At 41.5% G+C, this 24,299-nt stretch overlaps 1 protein-coding gene across 2 annotated transcripts in view; it reads right to left on the reverse strand.

The window, feature by feature from the left end:
• LOC123770538 (UDP-glycosyltransferase UGT5) overlaps positions 1-24,299 on the reverse strand; it is a 177,627-nt gene that overhangs the window by 130,748 nt on the left and 22,580 nt on the right. Inside the window, exon 3 of one of the 2 annotated variants that reach the window (XM_045762546.2) lies at positions 8,785-9,054. The exons of the other annotated variant lie outside the window; for it this stretch is intronic. Within the exon in view, the coding sequence (XP_045618502.2) occupies positions 8,785-9,054 (270 nt within the window). The remainder of the gene's footprint in view (positions 1-8,784; positions 9,055-24,299) is intronic. 2 annotated transcript variants of the gene reach the window in all.

A 24,299-nucleotide genomic window follows, 5' to 3' on the forward strand; every position in this document is an offset into this window, starting at 1 on the left:
GTGTCTTGTTACTAACGCTGCGATTAATAAATCCAAGTGTCCGATTTGCCTTATTACGAACATTTATGCATTGATCCTTTTGTTTTAAATTCTTACTAATCATAACTCCCAGATCCCTTTCGCAATCCGACTTCGCAATCACAACACCATCTAGCTCGTATCTTGTAACTCTATCATCATTACCTAACCTCAGAACTTTACATTTATCAGCATTAAACTGCATCTGCCAATCCTTTGACCATTTCAAAACCCTATCTAGATCAACTTGAAGTGATAGTGAGTCCTCCTCCGAATTAATTTCCCTACCGATTTTCGTATCATCGGCAAATTTGCAAATGTTGCTACTCAAACCTGAATCTAAATCATTTATATTTATTATAAACAACAGAGGTCCCAGGACAGAGCCTTGAGGCACTCCACTTACAACATTTTCCCACTCTGACTTGATTCCATTTATACTAACTATCTGTTTCCTTTGGTATAGCCATGCCCTAATCCAGCTTAATATAGCACCCCCAATACCATGAGACTCTATTTTTTTAATCAGTCTTTCATGTGGCACTGTATCAAAAGCTTTGCTAAAGTCAAGGTATACAACATCGCAATCCTTACCACTATCAACTGCCTCAACAATGCTAGAATAAAAAGATAACAAATTTGTTAAACATGAACGGCCATTTATAAAACCATGTTGCGACTCAATTATTAATTTATGTTTTTCAAGATGAAGACGAATTTTATTTGCTATTATAGATTCGAGTAACTTTCCCACAATAGACGTTAGGCTAATTGGTCGATAGTTAGACGCAAGTGATCTATCTCCTTTCTTAAAAACTGGTATCACATTAGCAACTTTCCAAAACTCTGGCACTCTGCCTGACTCTATTGATTTATTAAATATGGTTGACAGTGGGTCACAAAGCTCCTCTTTGCATTCTTTAAGCACCCTAGCAAACACTTCATCCGGCCCTGGGGATTTGTTTGGTTTGAGTTTTACTATTTGTTTAAGAACATCCTCCCTGGTAACTGCTAAACTCGTCAACCTGTCCTCGTCCCCACCCACATAGACTTGTTCGGCTGAAGGCATATTGTTAAGTTCCTCTTTAGTAAATACAGATACAAAATATTTATTAAAAATACTACTCATCTCTTCATCACTATCTGTTATTTGACCTGTCTCAGTTTTTAATGGACCTATCCTTTCCCTAGTCTTAGTACGATATAACTGAAAAAACCCTTTAGGATTTGTCTTTGCTTGCCCTGCTATGCGAACTTCATAGTTCCTTTTTGCTTTCCTTATCTCTTTTTTAACATTTCTAACCAGTTGTACGAATTCCTGTTCTAAAGTGACCTCCCCATTTTTAATCCTTTTGTACCAAGCTCTCTTTTTACCTATAAGGTTCTTCAAATTCGTTGTTATCCAAAAGCTGATTTAGTGTTAACTAACAGGGAAACACAAATTAATGACATCGAAATAGGGATTGAGCTAGGGAACAGTGATCACAAAGTAATCAGATTTATCATAGAATGGAATAGACCTGTAGGAGAAAATTCTGTTAAAGTGCCAGATTTTTTAAAAGCTGATTTTAATAGCCTAAGAAATTTTTTGGGTCAAATAGATTGGAAAGTCTTGGGTATGGGGTGTGGGCCGGTCTTGGAGCGAGACATGAACCCAGCGATAGGTGATGTAAAAGGGGATTTCGATGTGGATTTAATATATAACTTATTTAAGAATATTCTAAACAAAGCACAGGAACGTAGTATACCATACAAATTGAGTAGATCGAATACTAATGACCCAAAGTGGATAACAAATAATTTAAAGAACCTTATAGGTAATAAGAGAGCTTGGTACAAAAGGATTAAGAATGGGGAAGTCAATTTAGAACAGGAATTCATACAACTGGTTAGAAATGTTAAAAAAGAGATTAGGAAAGCAAAAAGAAACTATGAAGTTCGCATAGCAGAGCAAGCAAAGTCAAATCCTAAAGGGTTTTTTCAGTTATATCGAACTAAGACTAGGGAAAGGATAGGTCCATTAAAATCTGAGACTGGTCAAATAACAGATAATGACAAGGAGATGAGTAGTATTATTAACAAATATTTTATATCTTTATTTACTAAAGAAGAACTTAACAATATGCCTTCAGCCGAACAAGTCTTTGTGGGTGGGGATGAGGACAGGTTGACTAGTTTGGTAGTTACCAGGGAGGATGTAATTAAACAATTAGAAAAACTAAAACCAAACAAATCCCCAGGGCCGGATGAAGTGTTTGCCAGGGTGCTTAAAGAATGCAAAGAGGAGCTTTCCGAGCCACTGTCTACCATATTTAATAAATCAATAGAGTCAGGCAGAGTGCCAGAGTCATGGAAGGTAGCTAATGTGGTACCAATTTTTAAGAAAGGAGATAGATCACTTGCGTCAAACTATCGGCCAATTAGCCTAACGTCTATTGTGGGAAAGTTACTTGAATCAATAATTGCAAATACAATTCATCTCCATCTTGAAAAACATAAATTAATAAACGAGTCGCAACATGGTTTTACAAATGGCCGTTCATGTTTAACAAATTTGCTAACTTTTTATTCCAGCATAGTTGAGGCAGTTGATAGTCATAAGGATTGTGATATTGTGTACCTTGACTTTAGCAAAGCTTTTGATACAGTGCCACATGAAAGACTAATTAAAAAAATAGAAGTTCATGGTATTCGGGGTGCTATATTAACTTGGATTAGGGCATGGCTATTCCAAAGGAAACAGAGAGTTAGTATAAATGGGGTTAAGTCAGAGGGGGATAATGTTGTTAGTGGAGTACCTCAGGGCTCTGTCCTGGGACCTCTGTTGTTTATAATATATATAAATGATTTAGATTCAGGTTTGAGTAGCAACATTTGCAAATTTGCCGATGATACGAAAATCGGTAGGGAAATTAATTCGGAGGAGGACTCACTATCACTTCAAGTTGATCTAGATAGGGTTTTGAAATGGTCAAATGATTAGCAAATGCAGTTTAATGCTGATAAATGTAAAGTTCTGAGGCTAGGTAATGATGATAGAGTTACAAGATACGAGCTAGATGGTGTTGAGATTGCGAAGTCGGATTGCGAAAGGGATCTGGGAGTTATGATTAGTAAGAATTTAAAACAAAAAGAACAATGCATGAATGTTCGTAATAAGGCAAATAGAACACTGAGATTTATTAATCGAAGCGTTAGTAACAAGACGCCTGGTGAGGTTCTTCAGCTTTATCTAGCTCTGGTTAGGCCCCATTTAGATTATGCAGTTCAGTTTTGGTCGCCGTACTATGGAATGGATATAAATTCACTTGAACGTGTCCAGCGAAGGACGACAAAGTTAATTCCCCAAGTTAGAAATCTTCCATATGAAGAAAGATTAACAAAGCTTAAATTGCATTCACTGGAAAGGCGAAGAGATATGGGTGACATGATAGAGGTTTACAAGTGGATGAATGGACAAAATGGAGTATTAAAAGTATCAACACAAGACAGAACGCGAAACAATTGGTATAAATTGGATTTGTTTAGATTTAGGAAAGATTTGGGTAAATACTGGCTCGATAACAGTGTTGTTGATTTGTGGAACCAATTACCACGAAACGTAGTGAAGTCCCTCGATTGTTTCAAGCGTGGGTTGGAGGGTTGGACATGTATATGAGTTGGATTGGGTGGTTTTAAATAGGAGCTGCCTCGTGTGGGTCAATAGGCCTTCTGCAGTTACCTTTGTTCTTATGTTCTATGCCAATGTGACTTAGTTTTCAATTTAAGGTGATTGACATCCCTAGATTATGGGCTTCTTTTTCTATATGTTGGATTTCTGTAAAGAGTTGTATATTATCTCTGTGCTGACTGGATAACAATGCCTGGAGCGAAGATTTAGAGTCGGTATGTATGATGACATTATGCAAATTATTCTCAGTTGAATAGTTTATGGCCTCCTTCAGGGCATATAATTATGTTTGCAATGTTGAGCACCCACTATTCATACTCCAGTAAGCTTCATAGTTGTTAGTGTAAACTGCTGGCCCAGCAGAACCTTTTTCTTGATCAACTGATCCGTCTGTGAAGATGTGAGTCGTTGTGGGTCTAGAGATAGTTTCCATTTGTTGCTCTATTACTTCCTTGAGCCTCTGCGGGTCACATGCTGATTTTTTAACTGGTAATCTTTCAATGATTATCTTTAGAGTCGATTCTTCCCATGGAGGAGGCTGTCGAAAGTGTTGATATGGTCTATCTTTCCCTTTGTTTCTAATGGTCCATTTCATGTCCATTTTCTCTAAAATCTTGACCACATTATCCATCCATGAGCTTGTTCTATACTGTAGGTTTTTCTGAAAGGATCTCTGTATGCTGTCTTTGATTGACAGTCTGGCGGTTGTTCCAGTAAGTTTTCCTATTATGGTGGCTATCCTTTGTTTCATCCTGTTTTCTAATGCTGGTAAATTTGTTTCCATTCTAAGGTTCTCTCTACGCGTCCATATAAGTGCTCCCAGCATTGTTCGCAGAGCATCATTTTGAGACACTTCCAGTTTCTCCCATTGGTTATCACTGAGGGATGTAAGAACAGGAGCAGCATAGTCGATGAGTGACCTAACTGCTTGAACGTAGTACATTTTGAGTACTGGTAGAGATGCACCCTCTCTAAGACTGGTCAGAGAGCGCAAAGCTGAGTTTCTGGCTTTACAGCGTTGCCGAAGATATTCAATTTCTTGAGTGAATTTCAACTGGTTGTCTATTATGACTCCTAGGTATTGAAAAGAGGTAACCCACTCAATTTCTTGTCCTTGTATAGCGAGTCTGATGTCTTGAGTTCTCATTTTAACGATCATTACTTTTGTTTTATTGCTGTTTATTTTCACTGCTATGCGTTCCGCTTCCTTGCTGGTAATATCTAGGCATTTTTGTGCATGGTTCCTTGCCCCTTTGCCATTGATGATGACCACAAAGTCGTCTGCATAGTTAAGAAGTTTGGCTTTTGGTAGCTTGAGGTTCATGAATTGTTCCATGAGACAGTTGAAGAGGAAGGGGCTTAGTATTCCTCCCTGCGGAGTTCCATTTTCCAGCCTCTTTGAGGTCGATGTTTTTCCTTGGAATTTGACTTTAGCTTCTCGGTTAAGCAGGCTTCCTTTGGCAAAAGCAAGAGCGTGTCCTTTGATTTCCTTATCCACAAGGCAGCACAGTGTAGCTGTAGCACTGGCTAACTCGAAGGCTTTTTCAAGGTCTAGAAAAATAAGGATTCCAGGTTTGTCATTGATTTTATCCAGGAGGGAGGTAAGGCATTCTGTGGTTCCAACACCTTTTCTGTAAGCAAACATATTTTGGTGTAGTGGATTGGTTTTCCATTCAATTCGATTAAGGGCCATTCTTTCTGCAGTTTTGGCCAGACAGCTTGTTAATGAGATGGGTCTTGGATTTCCTGGGTCTTTAGGTTTAGGAATGGGAACTATAATTGCACTGTTCCAAGAGAGTGGTCGGGTTCTTGTCACCCATACTCTGTTGATGAGATTCAAGAAGGCTTCTTCACCCTTTTCTCCTAGCTTGGCTCGCATGTTGTAAGTGATTTTGTCCTCGCCTGGAGCTGTATTTTTAGTTTTCTTTGTAGCACTTCTGAGTTCTTTTAGATTGAAAGGTTCGTCTAGTTAGTCAGGTAAGGCTAAAACATCATCTATTTTTTTCCATCTTGCTGCTTGAAGTCTTTGTTGGTGAGTCAGAGTTGCTTGAGGAAGTTGAGTGGAACTAGCTCTTGAAGCAAATAGATTTGCTAACCTTTCTGCTTCTTCCTCTGGATGAACATGGTGCGGCGGAGCAGGAGACGATTTTCCTTTGGCCTTGTTGATCTGCCTCCAGATGTCGCCCAAAGACGTATGCTGATTTAGCTTGGCACACCACTCGAGCCATTTTTCTTCTCTGATTTTTGCTGTTTCTTCGTGCACATGATCTCGGACAGCTCTAAGAAGTCCTAGATTAGCTTCGGTTCTATATCTTCTGAAATTCTTTCGTGCACGATTTAGTCTGTTATGTAGCTCTTTGATCCTACCACAGTAATACCAATGGTCCTTGTGTTGTTGGGTAATTGTTATCCTCTTGGGGATGGCGTGATTTGCTGCTCTATGTATTGCATTTACTAAATTTTTTTCCATTTCTTCGGTGTTGTCAGGAGGAGTGTAGTTTTGGTGCCAAGTTTCGAGAGCTTCCTGAAACTTCGTCCAATCTGCTTTGATAAAGTCCCATCCGGGCTCGGAAGCTGGAGGTCTAGGAGGTAGTGCTATATTAATAACTGTTTTTGTAGCAGAGTGGTCACTAGTCAGAACATGATCCACTGACCAATGACACAACTCATAAATACTGGTGGAAACAAACGTGAGATCCAACTTTCCCCCACCAGTGTGGGTTGGTTCCGTCGAATTAAGCAGACTGATTTCTGGCACTTCATCCAAAAGATGTTCAATATGTCTTCCATTGGCGTCGGTTCTTGGCGAATCAAGAAGTAATTCACTATGAGCGTTGAAGTCACCAGAGATGATAGTAGGTGTAGTGACTGCTATTTCAAAGATTGTTGAGAGATCCATGTCATGTTCTCTCTGGATCTTGTATACATTGAAAATGGACAGCGTTGAGTTCCTCATAGTGAGCTTAACTCCCATAATTTCGACGTTCTCGCCACAGTTGGGCAGGTCTGTGATTGCCGTGGCATTGATATGATTTCTTACTAGAATTGAAATGCCCCTGGTGCCACCTTGTGCCATAGGGCAGTGGAATCCTTGATATCCTGGGATATTGATAAATCTGCCAGTCCTGGTGAGTGTTTCTTGGAGTAGAACAATATCAATGCTATCCTTGAGAAGCACTGCTCTGAGTGTTTGTGCTTTGCTTTTGAATCCCTGAATATTCCGTTGTATAATTTTGAGATTATAGTCCATGGTTTTTATAGTACTGGTTTTCCCGACCGTTTGTGTCTTCTTGGCTGGAGTGGTGACTTTCTTTTTGGCGGGTGAGGAGACTCCTGGTTGAGCCGAAACGCCCCTGCTACATCCAGCCACTGGGGCACCCGATGATGCAGGGATCATCATTCCTGCCAGGGAGGTCCCGGAGGCAACGGCAGGCATGTTCACCCCTGCCGCTCCGATCCATACTGTTGCTGTCTCCCAGTGCAGCAGCGCCCCCCTGCCCCCTCCAGTTGTTGGAGGCCCCGTCCATGCCCAGACCAGAAGGACCCGGCGCGCCCGACTGTTGCTGATCTTCATTTATTCGGACTTGCCGGGGGGTGTACCACTGGCTTTTTACCGAGGGTCTGGTCGATTGGGGTCTCGAAGTTGTTACTTTGGGTTGCTGGGTTGATCCGAAAGCTAGTATTCTTTTTACCCTTTCTGGACATCGTTTGTTCCAAGCGTGATGTGTATCCCCGCAGTTCGGGCATTTTGCTTTCGTTTGTCTGCCTTCTTTGTGCAGATTCTTGCATATGTCGGTATTGTGGAGCTCGCTACATACACCACATCGTTCCGGGCCTCTGCAGCCATCTTTGTGGTGGCCGAAGCGCTGTAACAGCGCATGGGTTCTGGGTTGTACAGTCTCAGCCTGAATTGACCATAGATGCCAACACTCAGAGTGTTGATGCGAGGTCCTTTTATTGTTACAAGAATCTGTCTTGTTTCGATATTGTTGTGCTTGCATCTTTCCGCCGTTGTGACATTTGGGCATTCTAGGAGTCTGTTTGCATGAACTTCGACCGGGAAATTTTGAACTATCATTTTGATGATTTTTTCTTCTGGTTTCAGTTCCACTAGGTGTTCTGTGTTCCTGAGGTTTGTGATTATATCCGGATTAGCTGTGGATATGTTATATCTGCCTCTAATGTCGGGCTTGGCTCTAAGATCTGATCCTGGATTATTCTTTTCCAGTGCGGCAATGAAAGCATAAGTGGGACCATCCGCTGGTTTTTTGGTCTTGAATATGGTCCTTGGCATTGGTTTGGGTGCTGCTCTTGAGTTCTGGTTGGCTTCTAGTTTGGTTTCTTTGGACGTTTCTTCGGTTCTTCTTCGTTTGTTTGCCTTTCCGTTGCCTACAAGTTGCCACGGTGCTTCGTTTAGGGTTGGGTCGCCTTCAGCAATTTTCCTTGCTCTTGCTACTATATCACTGTGTCCTTCTGACGTTAATAATTCAAGAAGGATGGCTAGGAAAGTCATATCCTGGGGAGACATGGTTACACTGTACTAAAAGAGTAACTGAGGGAGTGACTGTAACTGTGTACTGCTACACTCAGCGACTGAAGTGCATATGACCCTCAGTGGGTCGCAGTGTGTGATAAATGGTTAAGGTAAAAGTTATCACTTGACTCTGGCTGAAGGGTGAGGCGCAGAATTTAACGGTTGCCCAGGCCTGAGACGTATCGTCTCTCTATCGGCGTATGTAAATAAATATGATAGCGATGAGCCAGGAGCAGTCTCAGTGTTCAGAGGTCAGCCGTGTAACAGCGGCGAGCCTCCCTCCCCACTCCTACTTCAAAGTCAAAGGAGAATTCTCGTATACTATTTAATCATTGAGCGTTTAAGGCTCTATTTATTTGTAAATCAGAATTAACAGTGTTAACTCAATTTGTTCCTTTTTGTTCCTTCAATTCAATTTTGTTTCCACTGTTCCAATACAACACAAAAAATTGATATGAAGAGTTAATGAGTAAAGAGTAAATGAATCGAATTCCTTCAGAACACTAATAACAAATTTTGAAATTACAGAAAACATAGAAACGAAATACTTGCATAAACTTAACTTTAATTTGTTGATAAAGGGATAAAAACACTCAGTCGTAGCCATGCTGATCATCACTAGGTCAAACTTCTCCTCCTGAATGTTCTCAAACTCTTGAGAGCGCAATGCATCTCCGCAGTTCTTGGCCAGCAAGGGCATCAGAGATAACATTGATGTTTGACTCCTAGTGAAGAGATTGGGGAGTAGGGTCGACATATCAATCATCGGCACCTTCACCTCTCGGATGTTTGTTTGTGATTTTGATGCTCTGTATCCTGTCACAAACGTCACCTGTGATAGATATTGGAGCATTTTCCATATTATATGCTTGTGGAAAAAACTACAATATGTGCTTCTGCAAAAAATATATATATATATATTCTTGGCCAAAAAAAACAGTATATGCTTGAGCAGAATAACATTATATGCTGTTGTGAAAAAATAACTACATATATGCCTGTGCAAAAAATAACAATATATTCTTGTGCAAAAAATCTATATACGCCTGTGCACAAAATAACAATATATTCTTGTGAAAAAAACTATATATGCCTGTGCAAATAAATAACAATATATGTTTTTGCACATATACCTAAACGTGCGACATATCAATGGAAATGAGTTGAAAAACTTAAATGATCTCAGACTAATATTCTTCAAAGTATTCTTTGATGTTATATATAATAAAAAGGGAACCATCGGAGCCCGGGAAGGTCTATCTCTCCCCCATCCTCCACTATTCTTTCCCTTCTTTCTTCAGATCCCCCATTCTTCGCTTCCCCATCCCCCATTCCTCTCTTTCTCCCTCTTCCCCCTCTCTTTCTTTCTCCATATCCCCCATTTTCCCCTCCCATCTCCCCCCCCAATTTTACTCCTCCCCACCCTCCGCGTCACCCACATTTCCCTACACTCCTCTCTCTCTCCTCTTTCCCTCCTTCCCTATCTCACCACTATCCTCGAACAGACAGACATTTTTATTTATATACAAAAAGGAATGTATGTTAGTCCAACTCGAGATCAGATGCTTGTGGCTAGCCTCACCCAACGCTGGAGACCAGATGTTTGGGCCTAGCCTCACCCAACTCTGGAGACCAGATGTTTCGGCCTAGCCTCACCCAACGCTGGAGACCAGATGTTTCGGCCTAGCCTCACCCAACGCTGGAGACCAGATGTTTCGGCCTAGCCTCACCCAACGCTGGAGACCAGATGTTTGGGGCTAGCCTCACCCAACGCTGGAGACCAGATGTTTACGTCTAGCCTCACCCAACGCTGGAGACCAGATGGTTGGGGCTAGCCTCACCCAACGCTAGAGATCAGATGGTTGGGGCTAGCCTCACCCAACGCTGGAGACCAGATGTTTGGGGCTAGTCTCACGCAACGCTGGAGACCAGATGTTTAGGGCTAACCTCACCCAACGCTGGAGACCAGACGCTTGGGGGCTAGCCTCACCCAACGCTGGAGACCAGACGCTTGGGGTTAGCTTCACCCAACGCTGGAGACCAGACGCTTGGGGGCTAGCCTCACCCAAATTGGCAGCAGAAATGGTCGTGGGTAGGGAGTGCATATAGGCAACCCATCCTCCTGTTCAGATAGTATTTTTTGTAACTATGTGCACCATAGTACAAACATTGCCATACTAAGCAAATAGATTGTAGAATTTGGTACTATTTACTGTATAGGGTCTGAGAAAAATGAAGTTACAAGACAAACTTATTTTTTTTAGTCCAAGTGTAGCATATATATATATATATATATATATATATATATATATATATATATATATATATATATATATATATATATATATATATAAATATATAAATATATATATAAATATATAAATATATAAATATATAAATATATATATAAATATATATATATATATAAATATATAAATATATATATATATATATAAATATATAAATATATATATATATATATAAATATATAAATATATATATATATATATATAAATATATTGGTGTATACTGGCAGCAGGTTTTCTTTCAAACATGTTTCATTGAATATGACCGCATATTCTGTATTTATTATTTTCTGGTTTAGGGCTTCTATCCCTGTAACTATTTTCTTAGCATCAGGGCTTATTTGAAATAGGAGTTCTCCAAAACTCATTTTCGTACTTTTACGGTGAAGAAAAGAAGTGATTTACTATAGAGTGTATTACACTTATTTGTATAATTTGCACGACGTTTCGAACCTCCATGGTTCATTCTCAAGTGAACAGATCTTACAATACAAGTTGATTTTATACCCGCATTAGGTCAGGTGATAATATAATGAAGGTGAAAACATGGGGGACTACATAAGGGATAAACATAGGGGCTGCAGAAGGCTTATTGGCCCATACGAGGCATCTCCTATCTAAACACAAAGATTAATCCAGTGTAATTGGCCTGTTATGTTGGACATTGTCTTCTGTGTTGGCATCGATATGTTCTTGTCTTGTCCTTACTCTCATGGTGGGTAGAGTAAATAGTTCCGTGATTTGGGTGTTCATGGTAGGTCGCTCTATTCTTATGTGAATTGCCTCAAGAATTTGTAATCTTCTTGAATCTTGGGTTTTGTCTATTATGCAAGTATTCTTGTTCAACATTTCTCTTGTTAGAGTAATGTCATGGGCTTGTCTCATGTGATTCCTAGGGGCACCAGATTGAAGATGGCATGTCAAACGCCTCGTCAGCTTGGTCGACGTCATACCTATGTACTTACATTGAAGGTTACATCCTTCGTGGGGGCAAGTGTACATGTATACAACGCTTGACTGCTGTAGAGGGTTCTCCGTCGGCTTCGGGCTGTTTTTAATAAGGAGTTCGGAAGTCTTCTTGGTTTTGTTGAATATTATCAGGTTTATGTTTTGGTTAGGAGTAGTGCTTTTTACTCCTTTACGGATTATTTCTTTCATTATTCTTTCCTCTTTTATATGTTCACTGTGCATGGTTGATTTGTAAAATAATTTTATTGGGGGTGTTGTGGTTTCTGTTCTAGGTTCTGAATTATACCAACGGTCCAAGTGTCTTCTTATAGCAGCGTTTATTTCCGCGTTGCTATATCCGTTGTTCACCAATACCTGAGTTACTCTTTCAAACTCTCTACTCACGTTGCTCCATTCAGAGCAGTGGGTAAGCGCTCGACGAATATAAGCATTGAGAACACTGGCTTTGTATCTTTGGGGGCACTCACCTCTACCGTTCAGGCATAATCCTATGTTGGTGGGCTTGGTATATACGTTGGTATATACATACAAGCCCACCAACATAGGATTATGCCTGAACGGTAGAAGTGAGTGCCCCCAAAGATACAAAGCCAGTGTTCTCAATGCTTATATTCGTCGAGCGCTTACCCACTGCTCTGAATGGAGCAACGTGAGTAGAGAGTTTGAAAGAGTAACTCAGGTATTGGTGAACAACGGATATAGCAACGCGGAAATAAACGCTGCTATAAGAAGACACTTGGACCGTTGGTATAATTCAGAACCTAGAACAGAAACCACAACACCCCCAATAAAATTATATTACAAATCAACCATGCACAGTGAACATATAAAAGAGGAAAGAATAATGAAAGAAATAATCCGTAAAGGAGTAAAAAGCACTACTCCTAACCAAAACATAAACCTGATAATATTCTACAAAACCAAGAAGACTTCCGAACTCCTTATCAAAAACAGCCCGAAGCCGACGGAGAACCCTCTACAGCAGTCAAGCGTTGTATACATGTACACTTGCCCCCACGAAGGATGTAACCTTCAATGTAAGTACATAGGTATGACGTCGACCAAGCTGACGAGGCGTTTGACATGCCATCTTCAATCTGGTGCCCCTAGGAATCACATGAGACAAGCCCATGACATTACTCTAACAAGAGAAATGTTGAACAAGAATACTTGCATAATAGACAAAACCCAAGATTCAAGAAGATTACAAATTCTTGAGGCAATTCACATAAGAATAGAGCGACCTACCATGAACACCCAAATCACGGAACTATTTACTCTACCCACCATGAGAGTAAGGACAAGACAAGAACATATCGATGCCAACACAGAAGACAATGTCCAACATAACAGGCCAATTACACTGGATTAATCTTTGTGTTTAGATAGGAGATGCCTCGTATGGGCCAATAAGCCTTCTGCAGCCCCTATGTTTATCCCTTATGTATCCCCCCATGTTTTCACCTTCATTATATTATCACCTGACCTAATGCGGGTATAAAATCAACTAGTATTGTAAGATCTGTTCACTTGAGAATGAACCATGGAGGTTCGAAACGTCGTGCAAATTATACAAATAAGTGTAATACACTCTATAGTAAATCACTTCTTTTCTTCACCTTAAAAGTACGAAAATGAGTTTTGGAGAACTCCTATTTCAAATAAGCCCTGATGCTAAGAAAATAGTTAGAGGGATAGAAGCCCTAAACCAGAAAATAATAAATACAGAATATGCGGTCATATTCAATGAAACATATAAATATATATGGACTATATTAGGGCTTCAGATAGCGGGTATGAGGTAGGTTAGGTTAGTTTAGTTTGATTTGCAACATAAGTAGAAAATCCTTTACCGGTTTGTCCAAATTCAATAGTATCAAATTATACTTTCTAATTGCGTTGTTTGTCGGTGTATGTACAATGGTCATCATCTTATCATATCATAGTATCATATATATACTATCAAAGCAGGAGGATGGGCTGACTTAGGCTAGTCGGGGTAGGCCTGAGTTAAATACAATACAATATTAGTCAGTTATTCAAGAGATATATAGACAGAAACCCCATAAAGGCAAGAAAAACGCAACCCCTAATACAGAACAATAAACACAGCCGAACAAAACAGTGCACAAAAAATTCCTGAGAGTACAAAAATAGCCAGGGAAAAGACAACTTTGAAACTAAAAGTAGCAACATTCTAATGAGATTAACATACTAATCAGAAGTAGCGTCACACATCCTTACCCCAAGCACCATACGTTCCACACAATAAACCTGACCCTGCCCTGTAAAAAGTGAAGGGTTCAATCAATGGACTAACTCTTCTGTTTCCCACTCCCGACACAAATCAGGAACGCATGCAGAGTAAGCAGAGTGGCGCAGTGGAAGCGTGCTGGGCCCATAACCCAGAGGTCTGTAGATTAAAACTACACCCTGCTAGCTGTAATTTCAGGGAGCCGGCGGCCGAGCGGACAGCACGATGCGCACGTGATCCTGTGGTCCCGGGTTCGATCCCGGGCGCCGGCGAGAAACGATGGGCAGAGTTTCTTTCACCCTATGCCCCTGTTACCTAGCAGTAAATAGGTACCTGGGAGATAGTCAACTGTCATGGGCTGCTTCCTGGGGTATGTGTGTGGTGTGGGAAAAAAATAAAATTAAATAATAGTAGTAGTAGTAGAAACAGTTGATTGACAGTTGAGAGGTGGGTCGAAAGAGCAGATTTCAACCCCCGCAAGCACAACTAGGTGAATATAACTAGGTGAATACAAACAATGAAATCAGAAACACAGATCATCATTCATCATTGGAGATTCTGCACTCAGCGGTCGTCGGAAGCAGGCGTGTCCGCTCTGCTAGACATCGCTGCCTGCCTTTCGCCACAGTGACTTGGCTACCATGTGTCACAAACGCCACAAGGTCTGGGCAACGCCCCTCGACGAGTATGTGTTCTCCAAGACAGACCTCCTTAAGTTCCTGAAAGACATCGCTGGCGTAACACCTATCGACATCGGCCAGGAATGCACGGACATCACAATCTACTTCTCGAACGAGGAGGACCTCGACAAACTAATGTGTTACGACTGTACGTTTAACACTGCACTACAGTCTCAACTTTCCACGTCAGATCCTCGCCAAAAGATCTGTCTTTATCAGCAGGGTCAGCTCTTGGATTGCTGATCGGCAGTTAGCAACGATAATGGACACCATCGATGATGAAAACGGGAAAATGATTCATATCCGTTTTGTTGACTTCGGCAGGGACTTCAACAAGTCTCCGTGGTGTAGTGGTAAGACACTCGCCTGGCGTTCCGCGAGCGCTATGTCATGGGTTCATATCCTGGCCGGGGAGGACTTACTGGGCGCAAATCCTTAACTGTAGGCTCTTTTTAACGCAACAGTAAAATGTGTACTTGGATGAAAAAACGATTCTTCGCGGCGGGGATCGTATTCCAGGGACCTACCCGAAACGCTACGCGTACTAGTGGCTGTACAAGAATGTAACAACTCTTGTATATATAAAAAAAAACAAAAAAAAAAAAAAACAAGCACACTGTCGGCAAGCATGAAGATAACCTTCACCTCCGTAGCAATGCGACTCGGGCTACGCGGGCTTCCATTCACGGTTTCTGCTGCTTTAGCATCCAGAAGCTTCATTCAAAGTGAGAATGCAACGATACTACAAGTTCAACCAGTACTTCCAGTGCTACGAGTACTCCCATCCCACCAACGAGTGTCAACAGTCAACCCAAAAGTGCAACATTTGCGCCGAGGGTCATCACTACTCTATCTGCATGTCTGAAACTCCCTACGCTGCTTGCGATGCAATGGCGATCATCCGGCAATTTCCCACCGATGCCTCTGCCGTCAAGAAGTTATCTTGACCCTGGAGACAGCCAAATCTTCCACATCGACTGCGGGCACCACACCAGCTCCAATGCCTCGGCTCCAAACGCCCTTCCAACAGCCGCCTCATCCTTCAACATTCAAGCCGCTATTTTCCCGGAGCTGACTCATCAGATGACGCCATCTCAGTTGGGGCTTCATACTCTCTTCAACGAAACAACCCAAATGGTTGTTTCCTATCTGATAAAACCTCGACACGTAGCTCTACCTTTCCAACACGAAGCAAGACTTACGTGATGCCTGTGAAGACCGAAGAACCAAACAAGAAAAAGAAAAAGTCAAACCATCGGTAGGAAGAACGAAGAAAGAAGAATGCATCTACCAACATATACTCTCCGAGACCGCACCACTATCAAGCTACCACCATCAGGACTGAGCCCCTCCTCCTAGCCCTTAACTAGCCATCAAGGCTCCCTAGCCACTAGGCAGCCTATTCATGTATAACGAATGCAAACTACGACATCGACTACCAATGAAACGACTACTTGAATCAACAGTGGATAGGCCACTGGACGTTTTTCCCCCTCTCAACGCCGTCCTCTTCCTGTTTCTTGAGATTTCATCCTTGCCCTCTAGTTCTTCAGTCACCAGCTCGCGAAACCCTTTGGTCCTGCGAGCTTCAAGCTTCACGACATAATCATTGTCATTGTACTTTTAACCTACTGCCAATGTATTCTGAACCCGTGTGCACGTGGAGGGGAAGTCATACATCAAACACCTAAACAACTCCATGCAAACTAGTCCCACACAGGATTGCAACTGAGCGCTTCAACCATGCCATTCATGCAGTCCTATGTTTGTAAAAGTAAAACACGTGAAAATTAGACTCTCTTCACACAAAACAGATTGAGCACTGTCCAGAATGCTCAACGTCCGCAGTCTAGCATTAGTTGGAAAAGTCTCGAAGATTGATTGGTACACAAGTTCATGCTGCTTCGGTTCAATAAACTTGAAATTCGCATTCATCAACAACATTAGCCAATCATGAAGGGAGAACGTAGTCTCCACAGGTGGAGTCATACAGGGAAGCATGACACCATAAACACTCTTAGAAGGCAAACTGAACGAGGCCTCCACTTTGCAAAGTTGGTATAAATCAGTAATTATATAGAAATTAAATGGGGGTGAAACATAAAGCTCAATATGGGCATACATAGCAAATAGCTCACCTTCAATAATAATGCCTCAACATACTTACACCATCCCAACATGTAAACGCCCTTTGTAATGCAACAAACAATATGGCAAAAGTCTTATAAATTAAAGCTTGGATCCTAATCCAACCACTTTCCCTATCCAGAGTGTTACACCTAATCTGCTGATATCTCCCACTCCATACATACCGAAAGATCGACATATCAATCTTCTTTGCAATGCTGGTTTGGGCATAGGACAATAATGGACAAGGAACCACTCCCTTGAATTCACCTTACAATTCCATATCAAGCCTCTCTGAAACAGATTCAATCGTCTGGATGACGACATGGACATAGAGATCAAGACATTATGCTGCTTATCACGAAAGTTTCTCTACAACGTCGCCTCCTAGGACTGACACCATATAATACCAAGAGTCTTTATGGAACTGATTACTCAAAACCAGGAGCACGCCATGCAAGACTTCAAACACCAACCACCAAGCCCCATAAAGGTTCTCCCTGCTCAACACTGCGCTCACCGACAATATAAACACGTCCAATATTTCCTGAACGGCCACCGTGAAGCCTTAGTGGACGATAAAACAGTAATGTCATTCAAATACCCAAGCACCGGAAGCGACATCAATTCTGAAAGCAGATCAAAGAAGAGGACGTCACCACCAGGTAAAGATGCTCCTGAAAATAAAGTATAAAACAATGGAGACAGACCACCCCCTGCCATGCAGACTAATGTGATGCGCACGTGTCCAAATTGAGACCTTCACCCTTCTTGGTGCCTTTGCCACAGAAAAGGGATCCCAGTCACAAGCAGAGGGGAGCCGCTGACGACCTTTTCCTTATCCTGACTGCGAACCTTAGTCGACTTCAACTGCATTAGAGACAGGTCCTGGCCGCCTACAATCATTACTGTCGGGGTGTAATGAGACTCTCGTGCCAAGTTGTCGCAAAACTGCACCCACAAACAAGGTCGCCAATTTGGAGGCTCTCCATACTGAACCTCCAAATATCTGTGGCGCTAGGCTATGTACACCCTAATAGTCATAACAGGAAGGCCTTTGTCGCTCTTCTTCGCTGGTGGTGTCACAGTAGGCATCAGCTGCGCAACTGGTCTCCTTAAGGACTTTCATCCAGTGTTTTGACTCACGACAAGGAACTTATGCTACCAGAGCATAACTTCTCCCCACACATTCCAAAATAAATTTCCTACAATGGATGTCTTAACACAGTGTAAATACATATATTCAAATCGAAACTCCAGGCAAATGATTATCAAGTGGAGCTTGATGACATTAAACACAAAATTCAAATAATCAGAACGTAATAAATAATCAGAATGAAAACTAAATAATGTCTGGACGACTGCGACACTCTTCGGAACATACCGCACCATCTGACAACTATCTGCCCGACACCTCAAAACTGTCTCATACTCACACCTGCTCAAAACTGTATAACACTGGATCATACTCACACTTGCTCATACTCACATTGCTCATACTCACACTTACTCATACTCACACTGGCTCATACTCACACTTGCTCAAAACTCAGTATTCTATAACAATAACATTATGGCTCTCATAACATGGTGACGTTAACTTCATAGAAAGAAATAACTTTGCGTATCCTCAGAGTGCTCACTTTATTATTAATTCTGCCAGAAATATTCTGTGAGTCAGCACATGAAATATGTAAACAGTCATATTATGATAATATTATATTATGAGCCAGGCTAATAATAATAGTAATGTTAATAATCATTACCTATTTGTTCCTTAGATTAACCTAACCCCACGGTGGAGACCGGAGGAAATTATGATCTACCTTTAAGCCAGTGTAAGCTGATAAGTGGTAATCAGGTGTAATACATATTACCTTCTGTGTTCCTCCTCGGTGTTCACTCCGTTCTCTTGTTAGCATGTCTTCTTGTTTCTTCTGCACTCAAACTCACGGCTGTGTCCGAAACGCTTTTCCTCCCAGCCGCAAAGGAAATAGAGGAGACAGACACGGCACCCCACAAAGAGGAGGCCTCAGTCCTACCTTGTTTAATGTTCTAATTAATGCCTAATTAAAATCAACCCCAACTAGTCCGGCAAACATCACTATCAGCTATGCAGATGACATCCTTGTACATACTAAAACCCACCGCGAAATGCAAACAATCTTAAATTGTATACACACAGCTTGTGAGAGCCTTGGTCTTGTAATCAACGCTGCTAAAACTAAGGTATTTAACAGACAAAGTGGCAACCAAAATAGTGGACCACGAAAACTTAAGATAGATAACATATAAATAGACTATGTCTCTTCTTTCAAATACCTTGGTGTCTCTGTCCCTTGTACCTCAACTGCAGTCAATAAGTTACCTCAACAATGTAGAGATAGACTCAAGGCTCTCAGAACCGTAGTGGGGTGCAACCCAAAATACGGTGTTATTATTAGAATAGCAAAAATGATGTATTTAGCATATATAAGGTCTCTGATAGACTATCATGCACCAGCTTTAATTCTGCAAAATAGTAAAAGAATTGATAGACTGGAAAAAATGCAAAACGAAGCACTTAGAATTATACTTGGCTGTCCTATAACTACCAAAGTTTTCAACATGCAGAAAGAATTAAATATATTTAGCATTCAAGATAGAATATTTGAAATTAATCTTATGATGAGACTAAAGCTTCTGCGTGATAACAAAAACAACATTGTGTCAGTTGAACTGTTAGAACACATACGAAATGGAACCAGCGAGTCTAAATGGATTCAAAGAACAGCCACCCATATAAAAATGATGGGCCTGCACGATGTATATACAGATAAAAGAGTACAGCACTTCCTTCCTCCCTGGCAGACAGTACCTTTTGACATCCTGACCCCTGCATACCCCACCAAGAAACTAATCACAAACAACCCTCATGCTCAGCTTGATGCTAAATTAAGCACCATAGAACACATTCACAATATACTAGCTGAAAACAACATAGCACAGACCATATATACTGATGGATCACTCAGTACTGCTACAGGGAGGGCAGGAAGTGCTGTTATTGCTCATCAGCCCGATGGCAGCACAATTCAAAGGATTATCCGAATTAGTAACTGGGCATCCACAATGCAAGCTGAGTTGGTAGCAATACTGGTAGCACTCGAAATTTTGACAGCACTGAAGTAGACAGCTTAAATATTTCCGACTCCCTTTCCTCACTACGAGCAATAAACAGTTTGCAATCAAGTAATAACGTGCTTGTCTTGGAAGCTAGACGTAGATATATAAGAAAAAATAGCAAGAGGGTAAATATAAAAATGTTGTGGATTCCTTCTCACATTGGCATGCAGGAACAAGACAAAGTTGACGCCCTTGCTAAGGCTGCAGTAAATAAAGACAGTATTGAACGGAATCTTGAGTTATCAAATAGGTCCCTTAAAAGTGTCATTAGACGAGAACTCCTGGATGAATTTGAAGAAAGTAGAACAGTGCAAACTGGAACTAGCAGGTCCATTGTTCATCACAATGAAATGTGTGAAGTAAAACATGTGTATGGGGCAAGTAACAAAGTAAGTAGACTGCACCCACAAACAAGGTCGCCAATTTGGAGGCTCTCCATACTGAACCTCCAAATATCTGTGGCGCTAGGCTATGTACACCCTAATAGTCATAACAGGAAGGCCTTTGTCGCTCTTCTTCGCTGGTGGTGTCACAGTAGGCATCAGCTGCGCAACTGGTCTCCTTAAGGACTTTCATCCAGTGTTTTGACTCACGACAAGGAACTTATGCTACCAGAGCATAACTTCTCCCCACACATTCCAAAATAAATTTCCTACAATGGATGTCTTAACACAGTGTAAATACATATATTCAAATCGAAACTCCAGGCAAATGGTTATCAAGTGGAGCTTGATGACATTAAACACAAAATTCAAATAATCAGAACGTAATAAATAATCAGAATGAAAACTAAATAATGTCTGGACGACTGCGACACTCTTCGGAACATACCGCACCATCTGACAACTATCTGCCCGACACCTCAAAACTGTCTCATACTCACACCTGCTCAAAACTGTATAACACTGGATCATACTCACACTTGCTCATACTCACATTGCTCATACTCACACTTACTCATACTCACACTGGCTCATACTCACACTTGCTCAAAACTCAGTATTCTATAACAATAACATTATGGCTCTCATAACATGGTGACGTTAACTTCATAGAAAGAAATAACTTTGCGTATCCTCAGAGTGCTCACTTTATTATTAATTCTGCCAGAAATATTCTGTGAGTCAGCACATGAAATATGTAAACAGTCATATTATGATAATATTATATTATGAGCCAGGCTAATAATAATAGTAATGTTAATAATCATTACCTATTTGTTCCTTAGATTAACCTAACCCCACGGTGGAGACCGGAGGAAATTATGATCTACCTTTAAGCCAGTGTAAGCTGATAAGTGGTAATCAGGTGTAATACATATTACCTTCTGTGTTCCTCCTCGGTGTTCACTCCGTTCTCTTGTTAGCATGTCTTCTTGTTTCTTCTGCACTCAAACTCACGGCTGTGTCCGAAACGCTTTTCCTCCCAGCCGCAAAGGAAATAGAGGAGACAGACACGGCACCCCACAAGGAGGAGGCCTCAGTCCTACCTTGTTTAATGTTCTAATTAATGCCTAATTAAAATCAACCCCAACTAGTCCGGCAAACATCACTATCAGCTATGCAGATGACATCCTTGTACATACTAAAACCCACCGCGAAATGCAAACAATCTTAAATTGTATACACACAGCTTGTGAGAGCCTTGGTCTTGTAATCAACGCTGCTAAAACTAAGGTATTTAACAGACAAATTGGCAACCAAAATAGTGGACCACGAAAACTTGAAAAGACTGAAGATGTTGTCACAGCTCGTATAAGACTTGGCTACAAGTATCTCTGGCAGTTCGGCTTGTATAGAGATCTAGATGAAGTAAAGTGTAAAGTGTGTGGACAAAGACAGGGACACACACTCGAACACTATATCTTGGATTGTAGTAAAATTGAGCCATTTAGAGATAAATCTAAGCTCACTCTGTATGATATAGCAACCTATCTTATTACCATGGATAAAATACCTGAAATCCTTGCACTGCATCCATATTTCGCTTCCAGTAGATAAACGATAATATGAGATTAAGAAACAAGTAGGGTATTGTGAAGATTAATAATTAACAGGTTCCAAGGGGTTGTCATAGCCAGGGGGTGGTAATGGGGGACGAGCTCCCATGACCTATAAAATGCTCCTATACGGCATGCGTCTCCAATAGCCTCTGACAACCAAGTCCAACTCCTGGCCTGCACGGATGGCTTAGTTTTTAAGTCCGGCGGAACTGCTTTTACCGACAGGAGAAGGGGCGAGGGTGTGCCTCTGGCGCCTTAAAACCAGCTGCTCCGGGTCGATGGGACTCGATAGCCTGGGAAGGCAGCCCATATAGGGGAAGGAAAACCCTGATTTTAAACCTCCGCTGCCTTGCGGCCATACCCCTTTTTTGGGAAAGGCTTCAGGAGTCAACCTCGAGGAAAAATCCGGAGTTGGAGCCCCTAAGGCAGTTCGTTGTTGACGTCGACCTCGTTCTGGCAGCTCCTGCGACGTTGCTGGAACCATGTGTATTAGCATTTGCCTTTCTATTGGATAATTTCAGCAACGTGGAGAGGGGGGACCTGCTGCATGGGTAACAACTTCTCCTCCACATCTACCTACCCAGGCTTTGCGTCCTGTCAGGGCGCAACTCCATAGTCTTAGACTGAAGGATGCCTACTAATAAATAACAGAAGCTCCCCTATGACTCTGTAATATCTCCATTGGTCAACTATTATGTATTAGCGATAAGACCTGCCATTAATATATAATGACTTACAGTAAATATATAACTCTTGAAATAGCACTTTCTCTGCAACTAGCTGACATTGCAACTATAGGTGTGAATGATATATGAAATTGTTTATGTAATAATCTATGATGAGGTCTGATAAAGACCTTTTGTGTCCTCGGTAATGTTTTTTGCGCTACCGCTCACAGGATGAGTATGGGGTGCACATTAAACTAGCCCTCTCCGGCGGCAACAACAACAAAAACAACATATACAGCAGGTGCGTGCTCTCTTACTTGCAACGAGAAAAGAAATTTGCTACATGACTTTTATCCAGTCAAGTAGCAAATACACTTCCTATGTCCACCAACCACTGTGAATTGTGTGACCCCTTCACGTTCAACTAAGTATCACATTCTACTCATCATACTTGAAGTCATTGCTGCAACTTCGTATTCAGGCAACCTTCCTTTGCTCGTTGGCCCTTTAAGCTCGGGATGCTTCCAGGCCATGCTGCCTGGTGTCTCAGAAAACGCTACACTCCACCACTGTCTGCACTGGCCAGCTGAGTCTCCACGGTGGCAGTACTGAACTTTAAATTCCACAGCTCACCTTTTTTCCTTGCTGCTTTGTGATGACCTGGACTATGCAATAACTTCGTTCGGTATCGTAAAGGATTAGGAGGCTGCGAGGCGACCGTCACTTAGTCCATTAGCCCAGCTGTTCAAGTTGATAGGAGAATCATAAATATTTGGCACTCAAAATCCCAAATTTGCCGACTGTCATTGAGTTGCACCTTTTTTGCAGCTTGCCAGATAAATCTCCCCAATATTTCCCCAGGAAATTTCAGTCGGTCTCTCCTGTAGTACGATGTCGTCTTCTCGTGCCCCGACCCATCATAACCATGAAATACTCTAATTTCTCGGGGGTGACTTTCCTGCACCCTCCCCATTTGAGTTCAAGGCTTAATGGAGCTCCAGTCGCCTGCTCCTTTCCATTCAGACACCTCCATCATGTCATGTGACCTCAGGTAACCCCCCTCATTTGTTACTCTTGCTAGCATGTGCCCAATCATCTTTTTCTTTCATTCGAGGAACTCAGCGTCGTCGTCCTACACAAAATTTTGGTGCGAATTTGCATGCAGAGGCTGCTGGTGCCCGCCATTTTGGCTGATAGACTTGGTTTTTCTCATCCACCTGCAGAAACTTAAAATCGAAATGCATTCAGAACTCTGGCTTCCTGCCTCCTAATAATACTGTAAAAATAAACTTGAGGCCGTTATACATATTTACATGTAGGAGCATGACTCATACTAGGTGAGAGAAGAGTGTAAATGGAAGGCACACATAACACTACCCAATTGCAAAAGGCTCATTTAATAACCCATTTACAAAACACTAGTGCGATAATTACAATAAAGCATTTGCACCCAAGAAGTGAGTTTCGTTCCATCCCAACCCGCATCAACATCTGAAAAACAAACTCAAGATCCACCTTATCAAACGTCTGAGACCAATCTAAACTGATCATCAATGCTGATTCGTTGTTCATTGAGAAATAATAAACAACAGCCCTCATCATTACAGATCATAACATACTGACCGGGGATGCCACAGAACTGCTCATGAGGCACTCTTTGGCCAACACTACCCTGAACCAGTCAGGAAATTTTTTTGAAAGAATTGTATAATCTTTATTCAACAAGGGAAATAAGTTTCCAGTTGGTCGAACAATGCAGATCCTCGGATTTTGGTAACAACTTAACAATGTGGAACAACTGAGTCCCACTGATCGAATTGCACCACATACTATAACTCACCACCTGAATAAAATCAGCATCACCTTCCACAAGCTGGTACAAATCATCCAGCCCACTCTGAATATA

The sequence above is a fragment of the Procambarus clarkii genome, chromosome 46 (assembly GCF_040958095.1).
Source record: "Procambarus clarkii isolate CNS0578487 chromosome 46, FALCON_Pclarkii_2.0, whole genome shotgun sequence".
In the NCBI taxonomy this organism is placed as follows: Eukaryota; Metazoa; Arthropoda; class Malacostraca; order Decapoda; family Cambaridae; genus Procambarus; species Procambarus clarkii.